This window comes from Prionailurus viverrinus, unplaced genomic scaffold, assembly GCF_022837055.1.
Source record: "Prionailurus viverrinus isolate Anna unplaced genomic scaffold, UM_Priviv_1.0 scaffold_39, whole genome shotgun sequence".
Classification (NCBI taxonomy): Eukaryota; Metazoa; Chordata; class Mammalia; order Carnivora; family Felidae; genus Prionailurus; species Prionailurus viverrinus.
This window is the reverse complement of record NW_025927607.1, coordinates 764099-791994: the sequence shown is the minus strand read 5'-3', so window position 1 is coordinate 791994 and position 27896 is coordinate 764099. Positions and strand designations below refer to the sequence as shown.

At 47.1% G+C, this 27896-nt stretch overlaps 1 protein-coding gene across 1 annotated transcript in view; it reads left to right on the top strand.

Annotated features, from left to right (window-relative positions):
- IQCA1 (IQ motif containing with AAA domain 1) overlaps positions 1-27896 on the top strand; it is a 155263-nt gene that overhangs the window by 87830 nt on the left and 39537 nt on the right. The window contains exons 10-14 of the mRNA XM_047846555.1: positions 6002-6108; positions 6268-6369; positions 15016-15074; positions 18318-18400; positions 26364-26471. Of these exons, the coding sequence (XP_047702511.1) occupies positions 6002-6108; positions 6268-6369; positions 15016-15074; positions 18318-18400; positions 26364-26471 (459 nt within the window). The remainder of the gene's footprint in view (positions 1-6001; positions 6109-6267; positions 6370-15015; positions 15075-18317; positions 18401-26363; positions 26472-27896) is intronic.

Sequence of the window (27896 nt, the reverse complement as noted above, 5' to 3'; positions counted from 1 at the left end):
AAGACAGGTGCTCCAGAAACCGACACGTAATTCTTCTGTCCACGGTTCAGCCTAATTAGCCCAGCGATAATCTGACTAGACCTGCACCTGTATGAATTCGTCTTTCGAGCATTTCTGGTACAATCTACAAGAACAATTACCCAATTCCTTTGGTTCCCCCCCCCGCCCTCAGGATGAATCCCAACACAGAATGACCCGTCAGCATGACCCCGGTCATTGGTGCCCTTTGGTAATTCCCGAAAAATGCAGTAAGCTTGTGAAGTCGAGTTTTTGCGAGCATCGGCCATGGCCGTGGTTCCTTCCCACTTCTGGTCTTGTCTGGACAGCACTGGTCCTATTATTTACTTACCACCTTTTTGTCATTGACTTGTGGTTTTTACCCTGCAATAAAATGAGCCTCATCCTGGCCAGCAACCCGAATGTCATTTCGGGTTGGAGATGCTAGTTACATGAAATAAAAACGTCCATGCGCCACCCGAAATTCTCTCACTTACCGCCAGTGGCGAGCGTCCCGCGCCGCATGGGATGCTGAACGAAGGCGGAAGCTTGGGGGGAAAGGTGGCGTCCACAGGATTTGGCATCCACTTTAATCGGGGAGGAAGGAGGTCAAGGCAGTAGCCCCGTCATGTTATTAGGTGCCCAAGACACGCGAGGCTTTGTGTTTTCTGTGCCCTTCTCATCTTCTCTTCCCGACAACCAGGGGGAGCAAACAAAGCCATCGCCCTGTGAGAAGGAGCCTCTGCTCCCCCCGCCCCAGTTTGAGAAGTCATCAAGTCCTTTAAAAACCGCAGTGCAGAGCCATCACCATCAGAAACACCGGGCGTGGTGGAGGTGGATGGGTGGGGACAGTGGCCTAGGACCGGCAGCAGCAGCATCCAAGGCCTCGCTGGGGACCTAGGAAGCGTGCGCGTCACACTGCTGGGTCACGGGCCAGCTGTGGGTGCCACCAGAACTCAGGGTGTGTCTGCAACAGCAGCTGCTACTTGGGGGGGACGTTTCTTTTGGCCTTTATGCCACCCCCGCTGGTCCTACTCTGCATGTCTATCCCCAGCCTCCGAGAGCATTGTTCGCAACTTCCAACGCATCAGATAATTTGCCCCCTCGTGTTCTGCTGAAGTCCCCCCTCTTGGAGCCCTGTCACCTGTCACCCTCGGCCTCCCTTCACCTTTCCGGATTGTCACTCTCTCATTTTGGTGGAGCCCGCCCTTCAGGGTGTCTGGAGGAGGAGCTACCACAGGGTGGCTCTAGGGGCCAATACATCTAAATATGGCCTTACACTTACGCTCAGCGGGACCATTTCCCTCGGCATTTGGGAGGCCTGGTTCCCTCCTCCTCCGAAATTAACTATCAGGAGAAAATAAGGGGAAAGGAAAGGAAGGTGAGAGATAGCCAACCCCTCATCTGCCATAACGGGGAGTCAGGGGCTCAAGTCTGAAACTAATAAACCAAAAAACAGCAGTATGTGCACATTACAGACACAGAACAACAGAGAAGCAGCTAGATGGCCTCGCACCCTCCTCTCGTGGGCCCTGTGCTCTGCCACCAGCAGGTCAGAGACCTTGTGCCGGGGGTTCCCCTTGCCTGGAATGCTGGTCCCTGCAGGCCTTCCTTGAGCCCTGTGTCGGGTAACAGTCTCCAGCCTCACCCTGTCCCCAACCTGCTTTCCCTACCTCCGTCTGATGTGGATGTGAGTGTTCCTTGTCTCCCCACAGGAGGACGCGGGTCCCAGAAGGCAGGGCCTTCCACCGTCTGCCTAGTCTGATAGCAGAGCCTGCCCCATAATCAGGCTCAGTCAAGTTCTGAATTAAATAAGCTACGAGTAAATCACATTTGTGGATAAAACTGAATCTGTTCAACGCATTTTTTTTAAATTTTTTTTTTTCAACGTTTATTTATTTTTGGGACAGAGAGAGACAGAGCATGAACGGGGGAGGGGCAGAGAGAGAGGGAGACACAGAATCGGAAACAGGCTCCAGGCTCCGAGCCGTCAGCCCAGAGCCTGACGCGGGGCTCGAACTCCGGGACCGCGAGATCGTGACCTGGCTGAAGTCGGACGCTTAACCGACTGCGCCACCCAGGCGCCCCATCAACGCATTTTTTAAATGAAGGAATGAATGCCATTGGGCAGTGTCACCGGAAGGCAGGGTCAGCCAGCTTTTTGTTTATAATCCTTTCCCTCTTCTCTGACTTTGTCTAAAACGATGTGGGTGTATGATTTTGATATAAGCAAACGTTAATATGGGGGAAATCGAACGTTGCCGTGGGAAGCCAAGTCTTGGTACCTGCCAACCCACTCAGGAAAGCTCTTAAGACTTGCCACGCTGTTTGTGTGATATCTGTTTCCATGACGCTGTTTGTATAATATCTGTTTCCTCTAAGGCTGGGAAAAAAAAAAAAAAAGCCCAAGCCGTGGTCACTTGGGAGAGGAACCGTGAAGTCCCATTTTCCTCTCTGGATTTGTGGCGTTTCCTGTGACATCTGCCAGGTCTCTGGTAACTGAAAGAAATTCAATGTCTTCATCTTAGAATTCTTTTCTCAAAAATCAAAGGTTTTCCTTTTCAAATAAAACATTAGCATTTTAATCACTGCCCACCCCCATGTGAGAAACTGCACTCGACTGCTTTTCACATTCCCAGGATGAAAGCTCTTGGGGCAGTTGTTGTGCTCTGAGGGCCCTGAATAGCTTCCTGCATTTGTAAATGTCCATGAAATTCTTGAAGGGATTGAGAGTGCCCCGTGCAAAAGTGTCATGAGAAAGGCAAAGTTTCTGCGCAAAACCAGGACCATTCGAATGGCGGTGGAGGTGAACTCGGCACTGAGCGCCCGTTTACTTGCGAACCACAGTTACAAGCCCAGAATGAGAATTTGTTACGAGGTGCCATTGCTTTTTCATAAGTAATCACCTCGTGTTCCTCTCTGTTCAATGTTCTGTGTCTCTTTCTTTAGTTAACGCTGCTGCTCCCAGAGTTTAGTAAGCCTGTCTAGTGAAAAAAAAGCACAGTAGCTTCCTGGCGATAACAAAGCTATCTCGCTTTAAAATGTCTTAGTGAAACAGGTGAGTTTTGTTGTTGGAGATTTCGTGATCGTGCGAGGGGGACACCCGTGAGACAAGAGTTCTCAGTGGTTGGCACGTTTTGACACATTTAAGCCTCTTCTAGGACTTTCAAGGGGGAAAGTTTGCAATTTCAAACACTTACGGGGGGGCATTGTATATTCTTACGTTTTGAAGCTTTAAGCTCATGAACATTTCAGAAAATGCACTGAGAAGGAACAGTTACCTTCAGATGAAGAAGTAGATGTGCCTTGGGCACACACACACACACACACACGCGCGCGCGCGCGCCAACCACAAAACCCACCTTGTAGGGAGGTCGGGGGCTAAGAATAAAGTTCCAAATTAGGACCGACTGAAAACAACAAAACACGTCAATGGGCTGATTTAGATCACTTATGCAATGCGTATTTTTCATTCCCTAACTGTAAAATGCAGGATGGGCCTCTTGGGCTGGCACTCAGTTGCAGGATTGATTATTTAAAACAATAAAAGCTCAGCTCCTAGCTTTCCAGCAACTTCCTGTGTGCCCACTGCTGCCACAAGTGGCCTCCGTCAGTCTGTTTTGGGTCTTCTCCCTCTTGGTCTTCAAAGGAGTGTGAACTCGGTTCCAGGCTGGTCACCTGCCCCTCCCGGGTGATGACATCCCACGATGTCCTCACCTCTGGGGTCACCCTCTGCCGGGCAGGCATCCAGGAGACACGTGCCAAACCCGTCCCGGACCCATCACTGCTTGCCGTCATCTCTGCTCTAAAAGTAGGGCCACCTGTCACACGGCCACCCTGATGGGGAAAGACACCGAGGTGACTCAGCTCTGTGAAAACTGTTCCATCTGTGTGACTTAGTTCTTGTCTATCTCCTGTACGTCAACAGTAGCCACCCCAGAAGAAACTGGGGTCTTATCGTCACCCTCGTTTTCCAAAGTCTGTCCCCCCAAATTTGCAGAATGCGTGGCAGAGACCCTGGCCAGCCAGCGACCAGCAGAGTCGTGCCTGTGCACTCCCCTCGATTCCCAGGTGGGAGGCTGGGAAGGCTAAGAGCCCTCGCTGGACCCGGATTCCAGACAGGCTCTGCTCTGGCCCATGCTCTGTACTCCCACGGTACGGCCAGGGAGTGTGGTGGGCCTGCCCAACCTGCTCATGACAACATCTTGCGGTGACCATTTCTGCCTCCAGAAGTGTCCACGCCATCCGCTGGGAGCACCGCAGGGTCTCCAGCCTGGGGCTAACACACTTGGAAAACTGGAGCTGCGTTTCCCTGTCCCATCTTCCTGTACACTTTTCCCATCCGCGGGGTCCCGACTGATCGCTTTGGGCCAACACGTTCACTGGCCCTCAGGCCTCCATCGCTCCCGCTTAGCTCTGGGCACAGTTGTCCCGCAAGGTCCGTCTCCCCTCAAGAAGTAGGACTTGTCGATAAGGCGGATGAAGAGCCAATGAGTGGTCACGTGGGGGTTCCACTTGACCCGCCATGAGGGCCGGACAGGCACGGGACGGACAAAGCCCTCAGGCAATTTTTTTTGCCCCTTGGCCAGATTTGAGTCATGGGCCAACGTGTTCTGGCCCTGCTGTCCTTCTCTTCGGGATCTGCAGCTTTTGCCGGGTCCCACCGCCGTGTCCTTCCTTCGTCTCTCACCTCTTTGGCCGACCTCGGGCCCCTGGGATTCATTTGACTCCCTTCTCATCGGTTTGCCCAGGTGTCTCTCCAGGCACCTGCTCTGCCCTCTGTCTTCACGGTTGACACCTCTTGGTCTCCGCGGCACCCAGACATATGTTCCTGTCTGTGACTGTGACTGTGACTGTCCCTCCCTTCTCAGGCAGCTGCGTCAGGGGACACCCCTCAGGCAGGCTCAGGATCCCCAGTCTGTGACCATAAGGGAGATGGAGGTTGGGAAGGTTTCTCAGCCTCTGCCCATTCATTCACACCCTCACCCACCCACGCGGGCGCCTTTCTCCCCACATGGAGCCATCACCTGACCCGTGTGGGGAAGCCTCCGTCTGGCCCCCGGGGCCCTCAGCTGACTCCCCAAGTTGAAGGGCATCTCAGGAAGAGGTCCTGGCGAAGTGGCCTTGCTGGGTGGTGTTTGCAGGCCAGGTTCTGGCAAGTTTCCATCACATTCTGAACACAGATCCTGGGACGAGACCTCACTTCCCAGACTGACAGTCTCAGCTCCCATGGGGGGAGCCCCCCCCCCACTGCCCCAGTGCCAGGATCCAGCTGACCTGCACACTCCGCACACATCTGGAACTCCCCCTCTGAGAAGTGGGCTTCAGCTGAGCTTATGCCAGTGATGCTAAATTATCCTTATTTCCTCTAAGGTCACATTTCTCCAGTTATCCTCTTGACTCTCAGAACAAGGCAAAAAGGAAACATAAAACACGTATGATTTCCAACACATCCAAAAAGTAATTCAAAATTATAACCCTTCAGGGGACAGTCATGGGTGTTTGTACGTTCAGTGTTGTCTTTTAACAAGGGGCTGGGGTAAATCACTCACGAGTTCAGCTAGCAATAAAATCTTTCGTGTTTTAGGGAATTGTTTGAATAATGAAAGTAATCTAAAACATATTGCAAAAACAGTCATCCCACATTTGCATAATTGTATAATCCCACAATTAATATATTGTTTATTGCATGGTTATAATCATTAGGAGAATACCATTGCATCGTACTTTTTTATTTTTTATGTTTTCACATTAGCAGTTTTCTTCTTCCTCTTTTAGGCATCATACGAGCACGTTTTTCCCATTTGGGAAGTGGAAGAAAAGAACACAGAGCCACATCACTCTCCCATCAATAATCTCTTGATTCTTCTATTCGAATTTGTGTTCCACGCAAGAGGATAGAGAATTAAACTTGTGTTTTATATTGCATTAGCCGTTTGTCGCCCATCCTCGTGTTGAAAAAAAACAAATTCCTTTTCTTTTTCTTTATCCTTCTGGATTACAGACATGTGGAGGAACAGAGACGAGTCGTGGAATTTCCCCCAGGACCATGACCCGGAACTGATCAAACAGGAGAAACGGAAGGAGCTGGAGTCAGAGATCAGAATACAGGTAACACGGCGCTTACGTTGCCAGAAGACAAGTCAGCAGCAGAAAAGCCACAGGGCTTTTTCACAGTTTCCTATCAATGACCGACCCAGATTCGCCGCTATTTTAAAACTACACAAGGCACACAGTCGCTCGAAAGTGGCGTATTCTATCCTCACCCAGGTGGACGAGCTGATGAGGCAGGAACTGAAAAACTTGAAACTGGCCGTGAACAGAGAAAAGGAGCAACCAGTCAAAGCAGGGAAGAAGAAAGGAGGCAAAAAGGTGAGTAGTAGCGAGCACGGGAGGGCTGAGGCGCATACAGATTCAAACCAGGCCCAGGAGGGCTGTCCAGGCGCCCGGTGCTGAGTCCCGGGTGCCACCTGGCACACCGGCCGGGCCCGGGTTGCCGTGCAACGGAAACGCCTTCCTTGGGTGGCTTTGCCTCATTCCACCACGCGGCCCTCGGGGATACGGGCTCTTAAATGGGATAAATCCAGCAGTCTGAGAGTGACCCACCCTGCCCCTCCCCGCTGCAGATTCACGTTCCCCAAACCCCACAGATATAACGAGGACGATCAGGGGAGCCAGCGATGGGCCCAGATCTAGGGGAGACCAGCGGCAATGAGCAAGCGCTTTGGGAGCAGGGGAATCAGGTGGATTCAGTGTTAAAGTGCCAGCAGTCCATCTCACAGCGTTTTGTTGGAGTAGCCAGTTAGATCCCGATATTCGACGTTCATTTCCTAGGGCCCTGTGAGATCATAGAAAACATATATATGGGTCCCTACCTCCGGCTCCTGGCACAGAGCTCCTGAAGCCATTGTAAACTCTGAAGTCATGAGAGCACTTAGAACATCTTTTGTTCTATTGAGACAACTCTGGGTGGGCTCCTGGGTGGCCCCTCTCTGGGGGCTGGTCACCGGGAAGACCAAGGCAGGATGAGAAGCTTAGAATTTGCAGCCCCAACCCCCCATCCTCCAGAGAGAGCAGAAGGGCTGGCAATGGAGTTAATAATGAATCGTGCCTGGGTGAGGAAGGCTCCGTGAAATCCCAGTAATGTCAGGAGGGTAAACACGGGACCGTACCAGGAGGTTGATGCACCCCGACTCGCTCCTACACTCAGGACCCTCCCCGACCTCACCCTACGTACCACTTCATCTGGCTGTTGGTCTGTACCCTTTCTCACATCCTTTAATAAGCAGGTAGACGTCAAGTGTTTCCCTCAGTGCTTCGAGCCACTGTAATAAATTAATCAAACTTGAGGAGGGGTCACGGGAACCTCAGATTTATAACCAGTGGGTCGGAAGCACAGGGGACAACCCAGACTTGAGGCCGGCGTCTGCTGCAGGGCTGGAGGAGTGGTCGTGTGAAACCGAAGCCATTTCTAAGTAGATAGTGTCAGACCTGACTCAAATTGTAGGGCACCCGGCGGGTGTTGCTCAGTGGGGGAACCCCACACACACGCATCTGGTGTTGGAAGTGTTGTGCATGTGGCAGTCACATGAGAATGAAGGAGACACATAGGAGGGAAGAACTGGCCTTTTCCTCACCTAGATCCCTACTTTGACTGTGGTCCCAGATCCAGCCCTGCCACGGGGGCCAGAACCCTCCAGGGGCAGGCCACACTTGCCCTCCCTGGCCATGTCCGCAGGTACGTAGGCAACCTTTGCCCCCGTGATGGCTTTCTCAGGGTTCTCCGGCTCCTCGGCCCTTCTTGTGATTCACAAACTGTCCTGGAGCTTTTCACACATCCAGCTACACGAGTGGCTTGTTCCTCCAGCCCCTTGAGGATGACGCTCTCCTGATCCGTCTTGTGTTGACTTTACAGGTTCACGGTTTAACCTTGACTTTTCAGTGCGACGCCTGAATGGCCTTCGTGGCCCTCTTTGCGGATACATCCCTGAAGCCGGAGAGGTCACTGTCTATTGGTCTCATCAGTAGGTGAGGGCACTGACTGAGGAGACCACGGACTCTAGTAATGCCTTGCATACCTGCATGAAAAAGTGATGTTTTAGGGGTGCCTGGGTGGCTCAGTCAGTTAAGCCTCCAACTTTGGCTCAGGTCATGATCTCATGGTTCATGAGTTCAAACCCCACACGGGGCTGTCTGTTGTCAACACAGAGCCCACTTTGGCAACTCTGTCCCCCTCTCTCACTGCCCCTCCCCCGCTGGTTCTTAATTAATTAATTAATTAATTAATTAACTTTGTTAAAAAAAAAGGAAAAAAATTGATGTTTTAGTGACTGAACGGGGAATTCAAGCCAAACAAAATGGGAAATGAAGACAGGAGGTAGCTGTACACCCTCTGGCTGAAAATAGGCTTTCTGGTTTTACCCAACAAGCACCATTGGCCAAGCCCAAGGCCAATGGGCTTCCTCACCCTCCTGCACGACTGCCCTGTCTCACTGCCTGCAGTCTGGTGGCTGCCCTGTCTATGTAATGACTCACAATATGTCACAAGGAGGGGCTGCTGCGAATTTCCCTTTTGGAATTAAATGGGTTGTGTTCAGGGTCCCCCAGTAGCTTGATGGTAAATATGTAACTATCGAGTTTTGAGTGCCTCAAACTCCAATTCAATGACCTAGGCGTAAACCTCGGAGACATAAATTGAATGTGTGTTTCTTTTCCCATTACATCAAAAAACTTATTGCATTGTGATTTTAACTTGCTTTTCCCTAATAACTAATGCTGTTGAGCATATTTTTTAATATAATTTATTGTCAGATTCGTTTCCATACAACACCCAGTGCTCATCCCAACAAGTGCCCTCCTCCCTTCCCATCACCCACTATCCCCCTCCCCCGCCCACCATCTGCCCCTTAGTTTGTTCCTTAAAAAGGGTTAGTATCAAAAATCTATAAAGAACTTATCAAACTCAACACCCGAAAAACAAATAATCCAGTGAAGAAGTGGGCAGAAGACATGAATAGACATTTCTCCAAAGAAGACATCCAGATGGCCAACAGGCACATGAAAAGATACTCAATGTCACTCATCATCAGGGAAATACAAATCAAAGCCACACTGAGATACCACCTCACACCTATCAGAGTGGCTAAATTGAATGTGGTTTTAATTTTGAAAGCTGAAGCTTAATTAACTCTACCAAATCCCATCCTTCAGAAGACCATTAGCAGAAGGGAAATAGTCCACCTCAACCATAGAAAAGAAGGAGGAAAAGGACTCAGAGGGATAGAATTGGGCAGTATTAATCCATCATCATCCAGAGAAAGTGACTTGATCAGAGATTGTACAGCAGCCTGAACAGTCTGTTCAAAATACAAATCTGATGCTATCACTCCATGCTAAAACCCTTCAATGGTATCTTAATCCCCCAAGGATAAAGATGACGGTCTTCAGCCAGGCTTACGAGGCCGTGTCTGACCTGGCCAGTGCCCTCTTCATGATCTTCAGCATTCTGACCTTCCTCTCTGTCCCCCGAACATACTATGCTCCTTCCCAACACAGGGCCTTTGCACATGCTATTCCCTCTCAAGAACTATCTTCACTCCCTTTCCCCTAATTCCTCGCATAGTTAACCCTACTCATCCCTATGGTGTCAGTGCAAGCCTTTCTTTCTCAAGGAAGCCTTCTGGGCCATCCATAGTAAGTCGTCTTTCTCTGCATACACATAGCACTGTGTACTATATCTTCCTGGTACTCTATCAGAGTTTTAATATTATATTTACTAGTGAGATCATTTTGTTGGTATCTGCCTTTTTGAATCTACGGAAGAGCTGTGAGTGCAGAAACTGTGTGATTGTCTTTTTTGATTGCTCACCATTGTAACCCTTTCTGGCACAAAGCAAGTCCTCAGCACATATTATCAAATAAATTAATTTGTCAGATCTAGACCCCATGCAGATTGATCCCTGTAAGCTAAATATGTGCTTCAGGATGTCACAGGATAGCATCAGGAGCGATTCACAGCATCCAGCCACCTCCCTTAGTAATGGCATAATCACCAAGCAACCTTCTGATGAGTTATTATAGTTTCATGTTGATTTTCCTTAAGTTGGAAGTCTACAGGGTCTGTTTCTCTTGGCAAGTGTATGTGTCATTCTAAATCAATCTACTCACATTACAGTCTGTTCCACCTTCTCCTGTTATTTGCAGATCCAAAATTAGGCTTGAGGAACAGATTGTCTTTATTAACTGTTTCATTCAATAAGTATTTACGGAGCACTGAATGCCAGGAACATTTCAAGGCATTCGGGGTACAGAAGAGAACAACACACACAAGGCATCTGTGCCGGCAACAGCAGGTTTCTAGGTCTGCAGGACTGGGTCTCTCTGGATGTGCTGTCATCCCCATGATGACACCACTGGGTGAGGTCCTGCCTCTCAGGGGCCCTTTCTTTCCTGAGTTCCTCTCCTGTTGTAATCACAGAAATGTTAAGGACATAGGAGTTCCTGGAGAAGCTAAGAAACTCCTTGACAGTAAAATCCTTGGTTGACTCTCTTGCATTTCCCAGAGTGCCAGCATATATAAGTGGGGGAGGGAGGAATCTCATATACAAAAATAAATTGAGAACCTACTTTTAAAAGAAACAAATGAACATTCCACACCTGAAAAATGCAGTAGCGGAGATTAAAAACCCCTGGAACTGGTCTGACAACAGCATGGACATAGCAGAAGATAGATTGAGCTTTTACCGGTCAGTAGGAAATCTAAACTGAAGCACAGAAAGAACAAGAATGTAAAGAACAGAACAGAGAATAAGAGACATTTGAGACATGGTCAAAAGTGGTACTACATGTGTAACTGGAATCCCCCAAAGAGGAAGGAGAATGGGAAAGAAGCAATATATGAAAAAGTACTGTCCATGAATTTTCCCAACCAGATGAAAGACACGAAGCCACAAGTTCAGCGACGTCACTGAGGTCTGACTGGGATGAATCAAAGAAAACTACATCTCGACACATAGGAGTCAGAATGCTAAAAGTCGAAGGTGAAAGGCAAAATCTTACTGGATTTTTTTTAAGATATATTTCCTCCATGGAAACAAAAATAAGGATGCTGACTTTCCCAACAGAAACCATGGAGCCAGAAAGCAATGAATGGCATCTTTAGAGATTCGAAAGAACTAACTGCCAACCTAGAACTCCAGACCCAGTGAAAACAGCCTTCAGAAGTGGAAGGAAATAGAGGTGTTCCCAGACAAACAAAATTTTGGAGATCTTAGCAGCAGCAGACCCACAATGTGAAATACTTTAAAGGATAGTTCTCAGGCGAAAGGGAAAGACTCCCAGATAGAAACAAAGACACGTAAGAAGTAAAGATCCACTGTTGAAAATGGAAATATTTTGGTAAATATAAAAGGCCACTTTTAGAATATTTGCTTCTGAAGACAAGAATCATGGGGCACCTGGGTGGCTCAGTCGGTTAAGCGGCCAACTTCGGCTCAGGTCATGATCTCGCAGTCCGTGGGTTCGAGCCCCGCGTCGGGCTCCGTGCTGACAGCTCAGAGCCTGGAGCCTGTTTCGGATTCTGTGTCTCCCTCTCTCTCTGACACTCCCCCATTCATGCTCTGTCTCTCTCTGTCTCAAAAATAAATAAACGTTAAGAAAAAATTAAATAGTGAAGGCAAGAATCATAACAAAGTCATATGTGTTTATACCACATGGAAATGAAATATATGACAACCTCAGCCAAAAAGGTGGGCAGGGGTAAGTAGACTTGTAAGGTTATTGCACTGTTCAGGGCACTGTAAAATGCCGGTCTACTGTAATAAGTTAATAATATATCTTGCAATTCTCTAATTGCTATTAAAATGTGTAACAAGTAATAGTGAAAATAAAGTGGAAAGATGAAAAATACATGATTGATTAGAAAGAATACAGGAAAGGGAAAGGGAAAAAAGAACAGATTGCATAATTAAAAAACAAATATAAAGATGATAGAGTTAAATTTAATTACTGGTAGAGGGGCGCCTGGGTGGCGCAGTCGGTTAAGCGTCCGACTTCAGCCAGGTCACGATCTCGCGGTCCGTGAGTTCGAGCCCCGCGTCGGGCTCTGGGCTGATGGCTCAGAGCCTGGAGCCTGTTTCCGATTCTGTGTCTCCCTCTCTCTCTGCCCCTCCCCCGTTCATGCTCTGTCTCTCTCTGTCCCAAAAATAAATAAACGTTGAAAAAAAAAAATTAATTACTGGTAGAGACTTAGATGCACAGATCAACAGAACAGAATGTGTACTCCCAAAATAGGCCCACAGGAATACTCCAGAGTGATTTTTGACAAAGGTGCAAAAATTCAAGGAATAATAACTTTTACAATATGCGGTGCTGAAACCATTAGATGTCCACAGACAGAAAAAACGAACCTGGATCTAGGTCTCACACATTGTACAAAAATTAACTCAGACTAGATCATGGGCTTAAATGGAAAATGTACAACTATAAAACTTTTATTTAAAAAGAGAACATCTTTGGGATCTAAGGCTAGGCAGACTTCTTAGAATAAACGCCAAAGCAGAATTCATGAAAGGAAAATTTTGGCTTTGTCAAAATGAAGAACTTTTCCTGTGTGAAAGATTTCTATTAACAGCGTGAGAAGACAAAGTACAGACTAGGAGAAAATAACTTGCAAGCCACATATCTGAGGAAAAGCTGGTGCATACAGCATACAGAGAACTCTTAAAACTCAACAGTTAAAAACCAAACAACCTAGGGGCACCTGGGTGGCCCAGCTGGTGGAGCGTCCAACTCTTGATTTTGGCTCAGGTCATGATCCCAAGGTCATCGGATCGAGCCCGTGTCAGGTCCCGTGCTGAAGGTGGAGCCTCCTGAAGATTCTTTCTCTCTCTCCTTCTGCCCCTCTCCCGCTCTCCTGCTCTCTCTCACACTCTCTTCAAAATAAGATTTTAAAAAATTAAAAAAAAAAATCAGAAAAAATGGGCCAAAGACGAGAGGCTTTTGGCTGATGGGGAGGAAGAAGCACAGGAAAAGACATTTGGTGCCATGAGTCATTAGGGAAATGCAAATTTAAATCACAATGAAAGGTCACCACCCACCCATTGGGATGGCTCAAATAAAAAATAATGGCAACACCAGTTGCTGGAAAGAATGGGAAGAAACTGGATCACTAATACATTATTGGTGGGAATGTGAAACAGTATAGGCACCCTGAAAGGCAGTTTGCACTTTCTTTGCAAACCAGACTACTCTACAACCCAGCAGTTGCACTCATGGGCATTTATCCCGGAGAAACAAAGACACACACACACACACACACACACACACACACACACACATTTATGGCATCTTGATTCATAATAACTCAAAACTGAAAGCAGCAATAAAAAAGAATAATCATCGGTGCATACAATGACCTGGCCAAATTTCCTGAGAATTATAATGAATGAAAAGCAAAATGATACCAAAAAAAAGAAGTCCAGCCTGTGATTTTGCTGATCCAACATTCTCAAAAGGACAAAATGACAGAAATGGAGGAGACTCTCGTGGTTTCTAGGGGTTAAGGATGGGGTGCTCGTGAGAGGAAAGTGAGTGGGTCTCGGAAAGGCCACCTGAGGACCCTGGTGGAGACAGAAATGTTCTGTATCTTGACTCCAATGTCAATACCAGCATCTTGGTTGTGACCTTGTAAGATAGTTCTATAAGATGTTACCATTGAGAGAAACCTGGTGAAGAGGACGCAGGACCTCTGTATTATTTCTTATGACTGCATGTGAATCCATGTTTTCTCAAAATAAAAATTCTAATTTAAAAAAACCTGAGAAACATCAAGTGCAACCACATAAGTGAATCTTGCAATCACAGTATTGAATGAAATTCAGTTCTCTTTTTGAGAGAAAAAGAACATGAGCAGGGGAGGGGCAGAGAGAGAGGGAGACACAGAATGCGAAGCGGGCTCCAGGCTCCGAGCAGTCAGCACAGAGCCCGATACGGGGCTCGAACCCATGAGCCGTGAGATCATGACCTGAGCCGAAGTCGGACGCTCAACCGACTGAGCCACCCAGGCGTCCCTAGATGTACAGTGTTTATATTGTATAATTACGTGTAGAGGAATAGGCAACATGAATCCACAGTGACGTCAGAGGAGCGGCTTCCCACAGCAGCTTGAGAGACAGGTCAAGGATAAGAAGATGTTCTAGATGTTGAACGAGGCGGTGTTCGTATGGTTATATGCAAACTTTAAATGCAAAGGTTAGTCAGCCTGGATGTGGGTGATGCTTCACTGCACATAAGTTATATGTGACAAAAATAATGAATCAGTGAATGAGGACGTGGACGTGGAGGAATGAGATGCTGGGACAGTAAGTGCCCGACGTTCAGTCTGCGTGACAGGGAGTGCGGGTGGCCCGAGGAGGCCTGAGATGATAAGGGGAAGGAAGAGAGAGCCAGGCTGGGAGAACATCATCCGCCGTGCCGGTGAACTTGAACTTCATCCTGTGGGCAAATGGGGCGATACCGATGGATCCTGTAGACAGAGGAATGAAGCGATAGGCGCTGTTTTGAAAGATCATGTCCCAAGCCCTTCCCTCCAGCTGTCCCAGTGATCAGAACGCAGAGCCCTCTGGGAACCAGATCTTGGGCCAGATGCTAACAGAGTGCGACACCGGGTGTTAAGGACGAGCACACGTGATGGCCTGGGCACGCGGCGCTCTCCTCCTCTGTAGATGAGAGCCAGAGTGTTGGGCGCCTACTGGGAATCAGGCCCCATGCAAGCTTCACAGTGGTGACCTCACTGTCCACCTGGCCAGGGACATGCCCACACAAGCAAGCTGGGGGGGTCCCCAGGCCAAACCCTATGTCCAGGAAAATGCTACACCCACACGCTCGGCACGCCACAATCGACACTCTCATCCCGTTCCCTGCCACCACTACCAAAACAGCTTCCCTTGCTAACTGCTAGAGATAATTTGCTCGCTTGTCTGTATTAAATTGTTGGCTCTTTTCATTTTTTTTTTCCAGAAAAAGAAAGGGAAGAAAGGCAAAAAAGGGAAGAAGGATAAAGATCTGACAGCTGACAGGTGAGATGTGCACAAGTGTTGCTGTTCTGCACGGCTAGGGGGGCCCCCCAGAGCAGCGCGCAGGTCTCAGCCGAAGTCGGTGGCCCCCGTCCCGGAAAGGCACCCCTCCCTGTACCCCACACCTCCTTCATCCTCCAGGCGCTGGGACCGCTCTGGCCTCCTACACTGGAAAGATGTCTGCCAAGGTCAGGCCCCATCACTTCTGAGATCATACGACTTAAGCTTTTAAGATTCGTGGGGTTCTTAGGGCACCTGGGTGGCTCAGTCGGTTGAGCATCCGACTTCGGCTCAGGTCATGATCTCACAGTTCGAGAGTTCAGGCCCCGCACCGGGCTCTGTGCTGATACCTTGGAGCTTGGAGCCCGCTTCAGATTCTGTCTCCCTCTCTCTGCCCCTTCCCCGCTCATGCTGTCTCTCTCTGTCTCTCAAAACAGAATAAATGTTAAAATAAAATAAAACAAAACAAAACAAAATAAAATAAAAATTAAAATCGTGGGGTTCTTAAGAATTTGTTTAAGAAATAGCATCCTGATCCAACTTTTGAGGGAATACTTAGACCCCTTCAGGGCAGAGACAGTTCCTGTGTCCTGCCCTGTCCTGGGCCCCGCCTACTGAGGCACTTCCTAAACGCTCATTGAAGGAAAGGAAGAGGATTTGTCTCATCAAGGGATATTTCCATTTCCTTGAGCTCCGCTGGCCAAATGTCGATACTCATGAATCATTTTATTTTTTAAGCTTCTTTATTAATTTATTTTGAGGGGGTGAGAGAATCAGAACCACACCATCAGGGCAGAGCCCAACAGGGGGCTCGATCCCACAAACCGTGAATCATGACCTGAGCTGAAACCCACTGAGCCACCCAGACGCCCCTTCATGAATCATTTTAAATGCTCGTTTTTAAGCTGAAACGGCCCTTCGGTGCTTTAACATTGGAAATAAATGGGACTTAGGTTTTCAGATATTTCCAAGGAATGTAGTGGAATCTAAGGAACAAAATAAAACAAACGCAAGAGAACAGAAACAGACTATCGATACGGGAAGCAAGCTAGTGGTCACCGGATGGGGGAGGGTTGGGGGTCAGGTAAAATGGGTAACATGGATCCAGAGGTACAAACTTCCAGTTACACATAAGCCACGGGGATGTAACATACAACACAGGGAGTACAGTCAATGATATCGCACTAACTTCGTATGGTGATGGATGGTGCCTAGACTTATCATGGCGATCATCTTGTAATGTATGTAAATATTCAATCACTATGAAATGCATATGAAACTAGTAGGATATTATATGTCAATTATACTTCAGTTAAATAAACAAATAAAAGTAAAATTGAATTAAATTAAATACCTAATAAGTGAATGTCAGAAATCATTTTGAGGGGCTCCTGGGTGGCTCAGTTGGTTGAGTGTTCGACTTCGGCTCAGGTCATGATCTCAAGGTTCATGAGTTTGAGCCCTACATCAGGCCCTGTGCTGACAGCACGGAGCCTGCTTGAGATCCTCAGTCTCCCTCTCTTTCTGCCCACCCCCCCTCAAAAATAAATAAACATTAAAAGAAAAAGAAATCATTTTGAAGGAATACTTTTCTTCCCGTGGGTTTTGTTAACGGATACTATGTGTTGCTCCCTGTTTGGGGTGTTTCCTAGTCCTCCCCTGGGTAGCAGGGATACATTCCCAAACTCTGAGAGAAGACCCATGAGAAAGGAAGCCCTTAGAGCCATCCAGAAGGAAGTGGAGGCCAGAGCTGGTGCACGTGCCTGGAGCCCTGACACCAAGGCACAGAAGGATCTGGTCGTCTCATTCCTGGAAGATTTTTCATTTCAATTTTGGACAACCCTGTGTCTCTAGACTAGGGCTAGTTCTGCCAAGACACAGGAAGACAACTTCCGTTTCTCTCATGAAGTTAATGTAAACCCAAAACCAGTGTTTTTACCATATTTAAGGTAGGTTTAAAGTTGAAAATTTTTTTTATTCCATAACAGAATTCGTTTCACTGGAAAGATCGAAATACGGGTTTGTGTCCCAGGCTTCTTAATATATTTTGTTCTGATTGTTTTAGAGAATCTTCAATGTTACGTTAAATATTTTATGCATATATTATATGTTTATATCAAATAAGTATTCTAGTTGGAAAACTACAGTTAGTGCCTCCTTGATACAGGTCAGATACTGTTATCCCAAGTACCATTACAACTTAAGCCTTAATTCACAGCAGGATTTTAAACACTTTTCATTTAAACACTATTGTAAATATATTTGAAAGAACAAAATTGCAGTCAGTCAAAGATTGGGGTCATTGAATTAACATGTATCCGAAGGGTATTTGGCTTAAATATAACTGAGAATTCTTTATCACTCTAACCTGGATCGTAGAACAAAGAACTGGTTAAATATAGTTATATTTACAATTCCTCATTCTAAAGAAAGACTAGGGTAGAACTAAAGAATAAAGCTTCTAGAAATGAAAAGGGAATAGATGAGACATCTCAAAGGACTGTACTCAATATGTGAGCTTGACCTACCTGAATTCCTATAAGCCAAGCCCCAGTTAATTTCACTGGGACGTTCACTTACTAAGTGGGATACTGTCTTGATTTTTTTCTTCAATTACTCTAAATTACCAGTGCACTGGCTATATGCCCAAGGCCCTGTTAGAGTAGTGGGTTGACATCTGTAAACACTATGGAAAAGTATAATATCCTCCTAAAAAAATCATCACCCCCACTGCGTTAGACATTTCATCTTTCGGAATAGAATTAGTTCCCCTCTGAGCCTTTGTTCCTTATAGGTATTTCTTTTGAAGTCTTATGCTGTTGGGTTAAAAGGAAACATCAGTTGCACAAAGGATTAATGATCTGCTGTGGCTTGCAGATGCTAACTGAATATATAGTCGTGGGCCCATTGCACTGCTATTATAGGGCAATTTCTAAATCATATTTGTGCCGTCCCAAGGATTCATGAAAGGGCAGACTGCAGAAGCGGTAGCTGGTCTCAGATGCCCACAGATATAATTCTTATTAATGGGAAACGTCCGACGTGCATGTGGATGAGCAAAAGTATTGTTTTCGAAGCCTGATGTGTCCCTCAGTTGTAGCAATGTTTCCAAACACCGGCTTAGTTGCATAGACACAAATGTGCGTAGGAATAGGTCTGGTGAAAGTTCTCTGCATATGTGATGATTAACAGAAATGCTGACTTTATGTGTCTGCTCATGGAATAGCTCCTCTGCTTTGTCACCAGGACCATTGAGTCTCTGTACAAGGAGCTGGTGGAAGAAGGGTTGCTGATCCGGGCTCCGAACGTTAACCTCTCCGATTACATCGGTAAGGTACACCAAGAATTACGCGTGTCTGGGTCGCATGTGTCGCTCCTCGGGTTTTGAGGTCCCAACAGCTGGAATTATGTTTCCTTGGTGGTTTTGGCCCAAACCAAAACCTGGCCCAAGGCTCGCAGTAGATTTTTGTCTAATGGAATGGATTTGAATTCATTCCGTGCTGTGAGCTAATAGGTCCAGCTCTCCCCCCTCATGTGGTGGAGGGAGGTTTTTGAACCTACTCGCAAAGTTCCTCGCGGCATTCTGTCTGGAATAAGCTATATTGAGGAAATGAAGACTTGTTCGTATTTTCGTGTTGAAACAAAATGCCCCAGGGGGCAGCACCTGGAACTTGAACGCACAATTCTTACGGGAGGAATTCCTTCCAGAAGGGGCCGCCACACAGGTCACTGGAAGGAAGGAGGAGGGACATTTGTTGACACCATCTTCAACTAAGGTTTTCTCTTAATTTTTAAAAAACAACACGATGACCTGAAAACACACTTAAAGCTTAAAACTATTTGAAATGCCAGCACCCTAACGCAGGTATGATTTTCACTTTCTCGCACATGCCATGAACTAGGACATTCTCCCACATAACCACGATAGGATAATCACACTCAGACAACTTGGCATCACTGAGATGTGATGCCTTCATAAGTTTTTGTCTTTCTGAACCCAAAATCTGGTCAAGGACTGTGGATGCGGTGTTCATATCTTTGCCCCTTTAATTTGGAATACCTTCCAACCTGACGTCTTTCACGCTGCTGACCCTGTCAGAGTCTGGGCTGTTTTACAGACTGTTTTTCAACAGAGGTGGTTTGATGGGTTTCCTCATGACTTGATTCGGGGGAGACTGTTTTTGGTAGGAAGACTTCATAGGTGATATTGTGTCCTCAGAGTTGCACGATGAGGGCCCGTCGTGTCCCATCTCTGGGGGCGTTACATTCCATCACTGGCCAAAGTGCTGTTCCCCAGATTTCTCCACTGTCAAGCTTCATGTTCCCCCTGGTAGTTAATGAACAACCTGTAGGGGGGAGTCTTTGAGGCTCTGGAGATTCTGTCCCCAACTGGTTTAAAGGTTTCATCAACCACTGATGAGTTTTGCCTGCGTCAATAGCTGCAACTATCCATAGGGTAGCTGTAAAATGGCGGTGTTCTATTTCTGTCTTCTGTTCTATGTTTAGAAGGTGCCATTCCTCTAGGAAGAAATTTCCTTCCTACCCTTTTTTGAAATTGTTGTGGTGTCAGTGTAGAAACATGGATTCTCTCTTTTTTATTGTATCATAATCAATTTCCATCTTATTCATTCTGATGTTATACACTGACCTACGTTTGGCCTGTAGGAACAAGGAGATTGACATTTCCCTCTGATCAAAAAGTGATTAATGTGATCCCTTTGAAATAAAGCCACATGGGGCACCCGGGTGGCTTAGTCGGCTAAGCATCCGACTCTTGATTTTTACTCTAGTCATGATCTCACACTTGGTGGGTTTGAGCCCTGCATTGGGCTCTGCACTGACAATGCAACCCTGCTTGGGATTCTCTATCTTCCTCCCCCCCCCCCCGCCCCACTCTCTACCCCTCAGTGCACTCTCTTTCTCAAGATGAAAGAAAGAAAGAAAGAAAGAAAGAAAGAAAGACAGAAAGACAGAAAGACAGAAAGACAGAAAGACAGAAAGGAGGAAGGAAGGAAGGAAGGAAGGAAGGAAGGAAGGAAGACTGACAGAAAGGAAGGAAGGAAGACTGACAGAAAGGAAGGAAGGAAGGAAGACTGACAGAAAGGAAGGAAGGAAGGAAGACTGACAGGAAGGAAGGAAGGAAGGAAGGAAGGAAGGAAGGAAAAGAAAGAAAAAGAAAGAAAGAAAGAAAAAGAAAGAAAGAAAAAGAAAGGAGGAAGGAAGGAAGGAAGGAGAGGGGGAAGGAGGGAAGGAAGGAAGGAAAAAAGGAAGGAAGGAAGGAAGGAAGACTGACAGAAAGAAGGAAGGAAGGAAGGAAGGAAGGAAGGAAGGAAAAAAGAAAGAAAAGGAAGGAAGGAAGGAAGGAAGGAAGGAAGGAAGGAGAAAGCAAGAAAAAGAAAGAAAGAAAGAAAGAAAGAAAGAAAGAAAGAAAGAAAGAAAGAGAAAGAAAGAAAGAAAGAAAGAAAGAAAGAAAAAGAGAGACAGAAAGGAGGAAGGAAGGAAGGAAGGAAGGAAGGAAGGAAGGAAGACTGACAGAAAGGAAGGAAGGAAGGAAGGAAGGAAGGAAGGAAGGAAAAAAGAAAGAAAGAAAAGGAAGGAAGGAAGGAAGGAGGAAGAAAGCAAGAAAAAGAAAGAAAGAAAGAGAGAGAAAAAAAGAAAGAAAGAAAGAAAGAAAGAAAGAAAGAAAGAAAGAGAAAGACAGAAAGGAGGAAGGAAGGAAGGAAGGAAGGAAGGAAGAAAGAAAAGGAAGGAAGGAAGGAAGAAAGGAGGAAGAAAGCAAGAAAAAGAAAGAAAGAAAAAGAAAGAGAGAAAGAGAGAGAAAGAAAAAGAAAAAGAAAAAGAAAGAAAGAAAGAGAAAGAAAGAAAGAAAAAGAAAGGAAGGAAGGAAGGAAGAAAGGAAGAAAGGAAGAAAGAAAGAAAGAGGGCTTGGGGGAACATTTGTATTTCCTAATAGTATAAGAATTTTACCAGAATATATACTGAAATGTGTATTGGGTTTCTGTTTATTTTGTGTATTTCTTGTTCGATTACCAAAGGGTCTTCTCCTCGATTCCCTTGATTGTGTCCTGTTAATTCCATTAATACAAAAAAATGACGTTTTTAACATAACCCTGCCTCTTTACTTGTTGTTGAGATCTCTGACTTCTTGTCTGCTTTCTCCTGTGACATCGTGTCTTTCTGTTCAGCACTGAATTTCCAGAGTTTAGACAGTGGCACAAGGTAGAGTCTCCAAGAATAAATTAAGGGAAATATTTCTCCCCTTCTTGACGATTTCCTGTCCGTCTTTACCATGATCTCTCTGTCAGTTTCCGGGCAGCATCTTTATGACGCCTAAGGCCAAAGTGAATGCAGTCAGACACTTAAGAGTGACCTCAAATGACGGTGACACAGTCTAACAGAATCAGTCAAGTGCCACAAGGGCTTTTTCCATGTTTTCCTTATTTTTTCCCAGTTGAGATCTTTAGCTTGAAAGATGGCAGCGGATGGTCCCAAATCCCCACATAAAAATAGCAGCCAGGGAGCAAAAACAAGAACCCACAGACATTTACATCAAAACTAAGTGACGAGATCTCCCCTCCAACCCCAAAGTACAAGCCACCGGGGACACAGAAGAGAGGAATGCCAAAATAAGCCGCGGGCACTCACGGGGATGCGCAGGGGGGCCAAGCCGGCAACCACAGCCGGAGCCAGTTTGCCCGCCTCAAAACAAGCACGCCATGTCACAGAGGGGGCTCTGTGACATTCCAAAAGCCATCCTGAGCCAGACTTCCCTCTAAACGTATAGAAATGTTTACTCACATAAATGCCAGCAGTGGAAACGTCCAAGGCGAAAGCCCATGCAAAGTTTCTAGCAAAAAGAAAGACTAAGGAACAAATGAACATCACAAAAAGACATGCCTGGGCTCGTGAGTGGCTCCATTGGTTGAGCGTCCGACTTCAGCTCAAGTCATGATCTCACAGTTCGTGGGTTCGAGCCCCGCGTCGGGCTCTGTGTTGACAGCCTAGAGCCTGGAGCCTGCTTTGGATTCTGTGTCTCCCTCTCTCTGTATCTCTCCCCTACTTATACTCTGTCTCTCTCTGTCCCTCAAAAATGAATAAACATTAAAAAAAATTTGTTAAAAAAAATTTTTTTTTTGTTTAAAGACATGCCCCGTAAAGCAGGCGTAGATGGAGCCCACTCTTTCCAGCAAGCTAATGTACATTAAGAACTTCGGATGAGCACTGGGTGTTGTATGGAAACCAATTTGACAATAAATTATATTTTTTATTAAAAAAAAAAGAAAATTACAGACGAAATGTAAGAATACATAACATGGAATTAGAAAAACTCAGAAACGAGATCACAAAACTCAAGGAATAGTAGAAATAAAGAGAAAAAATCATTTTAGAAAATAAATTATAATGATACAAGAATGAATGAAGTCAACACAGAAAGGGTGCCTGGGTGGCTCAGTCGGTTGAGTGTCCAACTCTTAATATCAGCTCAGGTCATGATCTTGGAGTCGTGGGATCAAGCCCCACCTAGGGAATCTGCTTAGGATCCTCTCTCTCCCTCTCTCTCTGGCCCTCCCCCATAAGCACACGTGTAGGCATGCACTTTCTCGCTCTGTCTCTCAAAATAAGTAAATAAGATTTTTAAAAAGTCAGCACATGTGGCTTTAAGAGAAAAAAAATGTGAAAGACAAAAACATCTCCTCCCCTACCCCTCACCTTCTGAAGGATACGTGTCCTTTCTGTCATCTTTCTGTGCCTCAGTTTCCACAACTGTGGGAACATTAACAGCTCCAACCCCATCAAATCACTGTGAGTATTTAATGAATTGGGTGATGGCATTCGGGGCCACGCTTGGCACAGAGTTAGAGTGTCCTGCTGTTGGTGGTGGTGGCGTTCTCGCCCCGTCTCTGGCACGCTCGGGGGTTGCCATTCGGAGGGCCGGTGACTTCATGGTGTCTTTGTGGCCCTCCCCCCACCAGTGCACGTCACAGAAGCACGGAGCACCGAGAGGGTGGCCACTGCTTAAGGGCCAAATACAGGAAGAACAAATACAAATTAATGTTCCCCTAAGTTAAGTTTTCCTGTCCCGTCCTGGTTCGATAACTGCATTTGGGAAAAACATTGACCCAAAGTCAGAGTTAGTGTTTCTCAAACTCTCCTTGGAGTTCAGAGCCTGCCCTACAGATGAGAACGCCCAACAGGCTCTCCGTGTCCCATCTTGGAAGGTATGACTTAAATATTTACATATGAAACGCCGCCCCCCCAAAGCTTCGGAGCAGGTGATAACCCAGCAGGTGCACCGTCTTGGCCGGCCTGTCGCAACACAAAGTCCACCTGGAGCAGTCTGTCTGCTGACCTCTTTCCGGAAGCTGGGTGGCCCACGCCCAACGTAACGTTCATAAACAAGTCAGCACCGCTGAATTTTAACCACGTCGCCCGTGTCCCCATCCTTGTCGTTGGGAGATGGTGCCGTGTGCGGCCCTGACAGAGTCGGGGTGGGGGTGGCAGGATGTCCTTGTGCTCGGGGGTTGGGGGGAGCCCCAGACACCGGCCAGCAGCGTCTGTTCCAGGCCTCCAGTCCTTGTCCCTGAGGAACATATTTAGGAAGCTAGTACTTGCTATAAATTGCTCTGTTCTTGTTCTTCCTACTCCTTTTTTTTTTTTTTTAGTTTATTTACTTATTTTGAGAGGGAGAGAGAGAGCACGTGCTCGAGAACAGGGGAGGGACACAGAGAGAGCAAGGATCCCAAGCAGGCTCCACACTGTCAGCACAGAGCCCGATACGGGGCTCGAACTCAAAAACCACGAGATCACGACCCGAGCCCAAACCAAGAGTCCGACACTTAACCGACTGAGCCACCCAGACGCCCCTTTCATAGTCTTTTTAATGCTGTGTGGGGTAAAGTGGAAATTTTAGAGGCTGATCCACCCTAAATATTTTCTTGTTTCTCATGATTTTCTTTTACCGCTACTATGCCCGTCTTCCCTCCCATTATTTTGCTCCTTCCGCACTGGTTTGCTGCGGCTGCTATAACAGCTGTCACAACCAAGGGGCTCAACAGCAGACACGTATCCGCTCCAGGCTGGAGGCCACAAGTGCCAGATCAGGATGTCATAGGGGCTGTCTCCTCCCGAGGACGCGAGAAGCTGGCGCTCTGCTGGGGCCTCCGCACGCCCACCCCTCCCCAGCCCCGCGTCGGTCCTGCTCCTGACTGCCAGCCCTCCCGCCTGGCTGCCACACTGCCCTCCCGTCCCCGCGACCATCTTCACGCGCCCTCTCTGAGTGCGCGTCCGTGGGCGCATTTCCCCAATTTATAAAGGACACCTGCCATATGGACCTGGGATCCGCCCTACGACCTCCCCTTCGCTCGTTCTCTCTGCATCGGCCCTATTTCCAAACGGGGTCACATTCGGAGATGTTGGAGATCTGGATTTCAACATAGGAATTTTAAGGACACGCATTCCCTGTGTCTTCTCCGTCCACTGGTGTAGGTTTTTTGCCCTCGTGCATCCCTTGTACGTAACACACCTTTTCATCCACCATTTCCTTCCTCCCTCTTTGGCAGAAGACCTGCTATCTGTGCAGGGAAATCCTGAAGTTTCCAAGTTCTGCCTGAATAGATGGGGAGCGTTTATGGCTTCCACGCTGGGCAACAGCGAAACTCAGCGACACACTCTCGAGCTGAGTCTCAACACCTGGCCGTCAGCCGGGGCTAGTGTGTCCTTCTCTCCATCAAAACCAACACTCACTAATTCAATTTAAAATTCTTTTTAATGTTTATTTATTTGTGAGACAGAGACAGAGCACGAGTGGAGGAGGGGCAGAGACGGGGTGGGGGGGGACACAGACTCCGAAGCAGGCTCCGGGCTCCAAGCTGTCAGCACAGAGCCCGACGCGGGGCTCGAACTCACGAACCATGAGATCATGACCTGAGCCGAAGTCGGTCGCTCAACCGACTGAGCCACCCAGGCGCCCCACAGTAATTCAATTTAATATGATGTGTCTGAATAAAGTCTGTGAGGTTCTAGAAAATATGGTGCATCTGGATATTAATGTGGATTTATTTAAGCGGGAAAATTGGGGTCACTTTCAGATCACCTCTAATGTCATGTTTATAGCAATAAGCACTGCATTTAATGGTGGCTACAGGATCTCTTCCTGCTCTAGTGAAGGCGAAATTAACCACTCTTCTATTTATTACCTGCTCATTAAAAAGCATGGGGATCGGACGCCGCAGTAGAAGCTTTCATTATCGCTCACTCTCTCCACCAATACCCACTGTCCTTGCCAAGGACTTTTTGTCACGTGGAAGCTTTGAAAGCCTGCCCTGCACAACAAAACAGCCATCATTAGCTGGGTTTTAATTCTAATTTTCTTAGCATTCGAAAATGCTTGTTTAAAGCTTCTCTTCCTTCACACACATGAAAGTGCATTATATTTGACACACGCATATCACATGCAGAGCTCTGCAAGATCCTTACTTCTTATCGAAAGCAAACATCAGAGACAAAAACGATCAAGACACCGTGACTCATGCACTGAATATTTTTCCTTCAGACTCTGGTACACATCAAGAGAGAACCGCACAAGCATGTAAAGGTCCCTCCACATGACAAATGGAGACGGGCAAACTAATTTTCTTGGTGACCTTATCCAAATTAGTTAGAAGATAACACTTCAGATTTACGACGAGTTACAATTAAGACCTTTGATGCCTTCTAATTAAACCTGTAAAGATTTATTTCTATTATTATTCCTTTGGTAATCCTTTGCAAATGATAAAAATGTAAATGAATATTACCCTCCAAAGGAGATGTTTCTATTTGTCCTAAATTAGACTCCTTCCTTTCCAAGGATTGCGTTTCAGTTCAGATGCACACCTGCTCCAGTACAAATTCCACGCTGACCTTAAATAATTTAAAGTTTGTGCAAGTGTTAGACACAGTCGCTCCGCCTAGAAACCGAATAAAAAGCCACCACATTCTTGTGCACTTTGTCCTGCATCTTGGAACTCTGTGCCACCTCACGTGTTCAACACGCAAAGGTAATCTCTAGAAATGCGAGGGGCTTGGCGTCAGACTCGAGGGACTCCCCAGTCACTGCAGCCGGGAGGCCTGGCTTTTCTCAAGCCTCCGTCCGAGAAAAGAGGTGTTCTTCATCACGACTCTCCGTAACACCATTGTATTTGCCCCGACATGTTGAGCGTGTATTCTGCGTTAGTTTCACCAGGGCCAAACTGATGCGGCTCGGAGCAGTAGCGCCTCCCAGGTCCTTATCCTCTGTCTCTTTCCCCCCAGGAGAGTACAGTTACTTGGGGACCACTCTTCGCCGGGTATCCATAGAGCCCATGCCTTCCCTCCTGGATGTGAGACAGCTCATCGCCCTGTACGGGATCTTGCCTCTAGGTAAAGACTCTACACGCCCCGTTATGCTTCTCTTAGAGGCAGGGACGCCCTGCTTGGTGACTTGGGTAGCATCTTCCTGGCTGAACTCTTCCTACTGAGGATTTTGGCCGAGGGTCTCTCTGTTGCGATAGCGCGCCCCGGAGAGCACACGCCGGCACCGCTTTGGGGTGCCTGCTTGACATTCTGGGCTGAAGGTCCTGTCGGCAGTCATCCAGAGAGATAAAAGCCGAAGCCGGCACCTGCGATTAAAATTAATCAAATTAGACGAAGGGCTAACATCAGGCTTGCCTTCTAGACATAGACTTCCGTTACGAGGTCCTTAACAAAGGCGGCCTTTGGCAAGTCAGTGAGAAGTGTATTTCGTGGATCCGAAGGATCAAGGCTCCACCGGTTTCCACTGATGGCCGCTGTAACTGCTAACTAAGATTCGATCGTGATTGTTCGGACCGGCGGACCAGAGTCCTGCGGTGTGCCGACAGGTGCAGGCGAGTCAACAGAGAAACCTGCTGCTCTCATTAGCTGTTATTATTTTATGACTTTTTTATGTGCATGACCTGAGTCATCCGGGGCAGAGGTTGGAGCCCCAGCCAGGCTTTGCTCTGATGACAATTCCGAAATAGAAACCATGTTTCATTTAACTGGCTTTTGAATGGTATGCGAGGGGCGCCTGGGTGGCGCAGTCACTTCGCCTCCTGATTTCGGCTCAGGTCGTGACCTCACGGTTCAGGAGATGGAGCCCTGAGTTGGGGTCCAAGCTCAGCTTGGAGCCTGCTTAGGATTCTCTCTCTCTCTCTCTCTCTCTCTCTCTCTCTCTCTCTCTCTTTCTCCCTCTGCCCCTCCCCCACTCATTTTGTCTCTAAAAAAATTTTTTTTAATAAATAAATAAATAAATGATATGGGGGTGGTTTAGGCACTTATAATATTGTTCCACTTTGACTTAAATGTACTGGGAAGAAATAGTTCGTTCCTCTGTCAGAAGTAGTAAATGGGATTGGGTGAGTCAACATAAATTTCACACATAAAATTTACGTCCTAAATAAGCATGTATACTTGGAGGGTCAGCCTGATGTGGGGCCAACAAGATAAACACGCCATATTTACGAGGCCCCTGCAAATAACGTCACGAGCCCTCCGGCTTCATCATGCTGTGATCCAAGAACAGGACAGCAGGGAGCAGCGTGTTGTTTTCACGGGTCTCCTAACAAATGAGGGGAGGTATGTTCGACCCGTGGCTCGAGGATACACGGGGATAGATGTCGCTTGCAAGCTGGCGATGAAGCATCGGACGAAGGGGGCTAGGGAAGCGTCCCACCGAACCCCCTTTTGTCAACGAGGAGCCTGACGTCCCCATGGGCTGCCAACCTCCCCGGGCCCCAGAACGGGCAGGGGTTTGTCCTCGTGACCCGTGTGTGTGTGTGTGTGTGT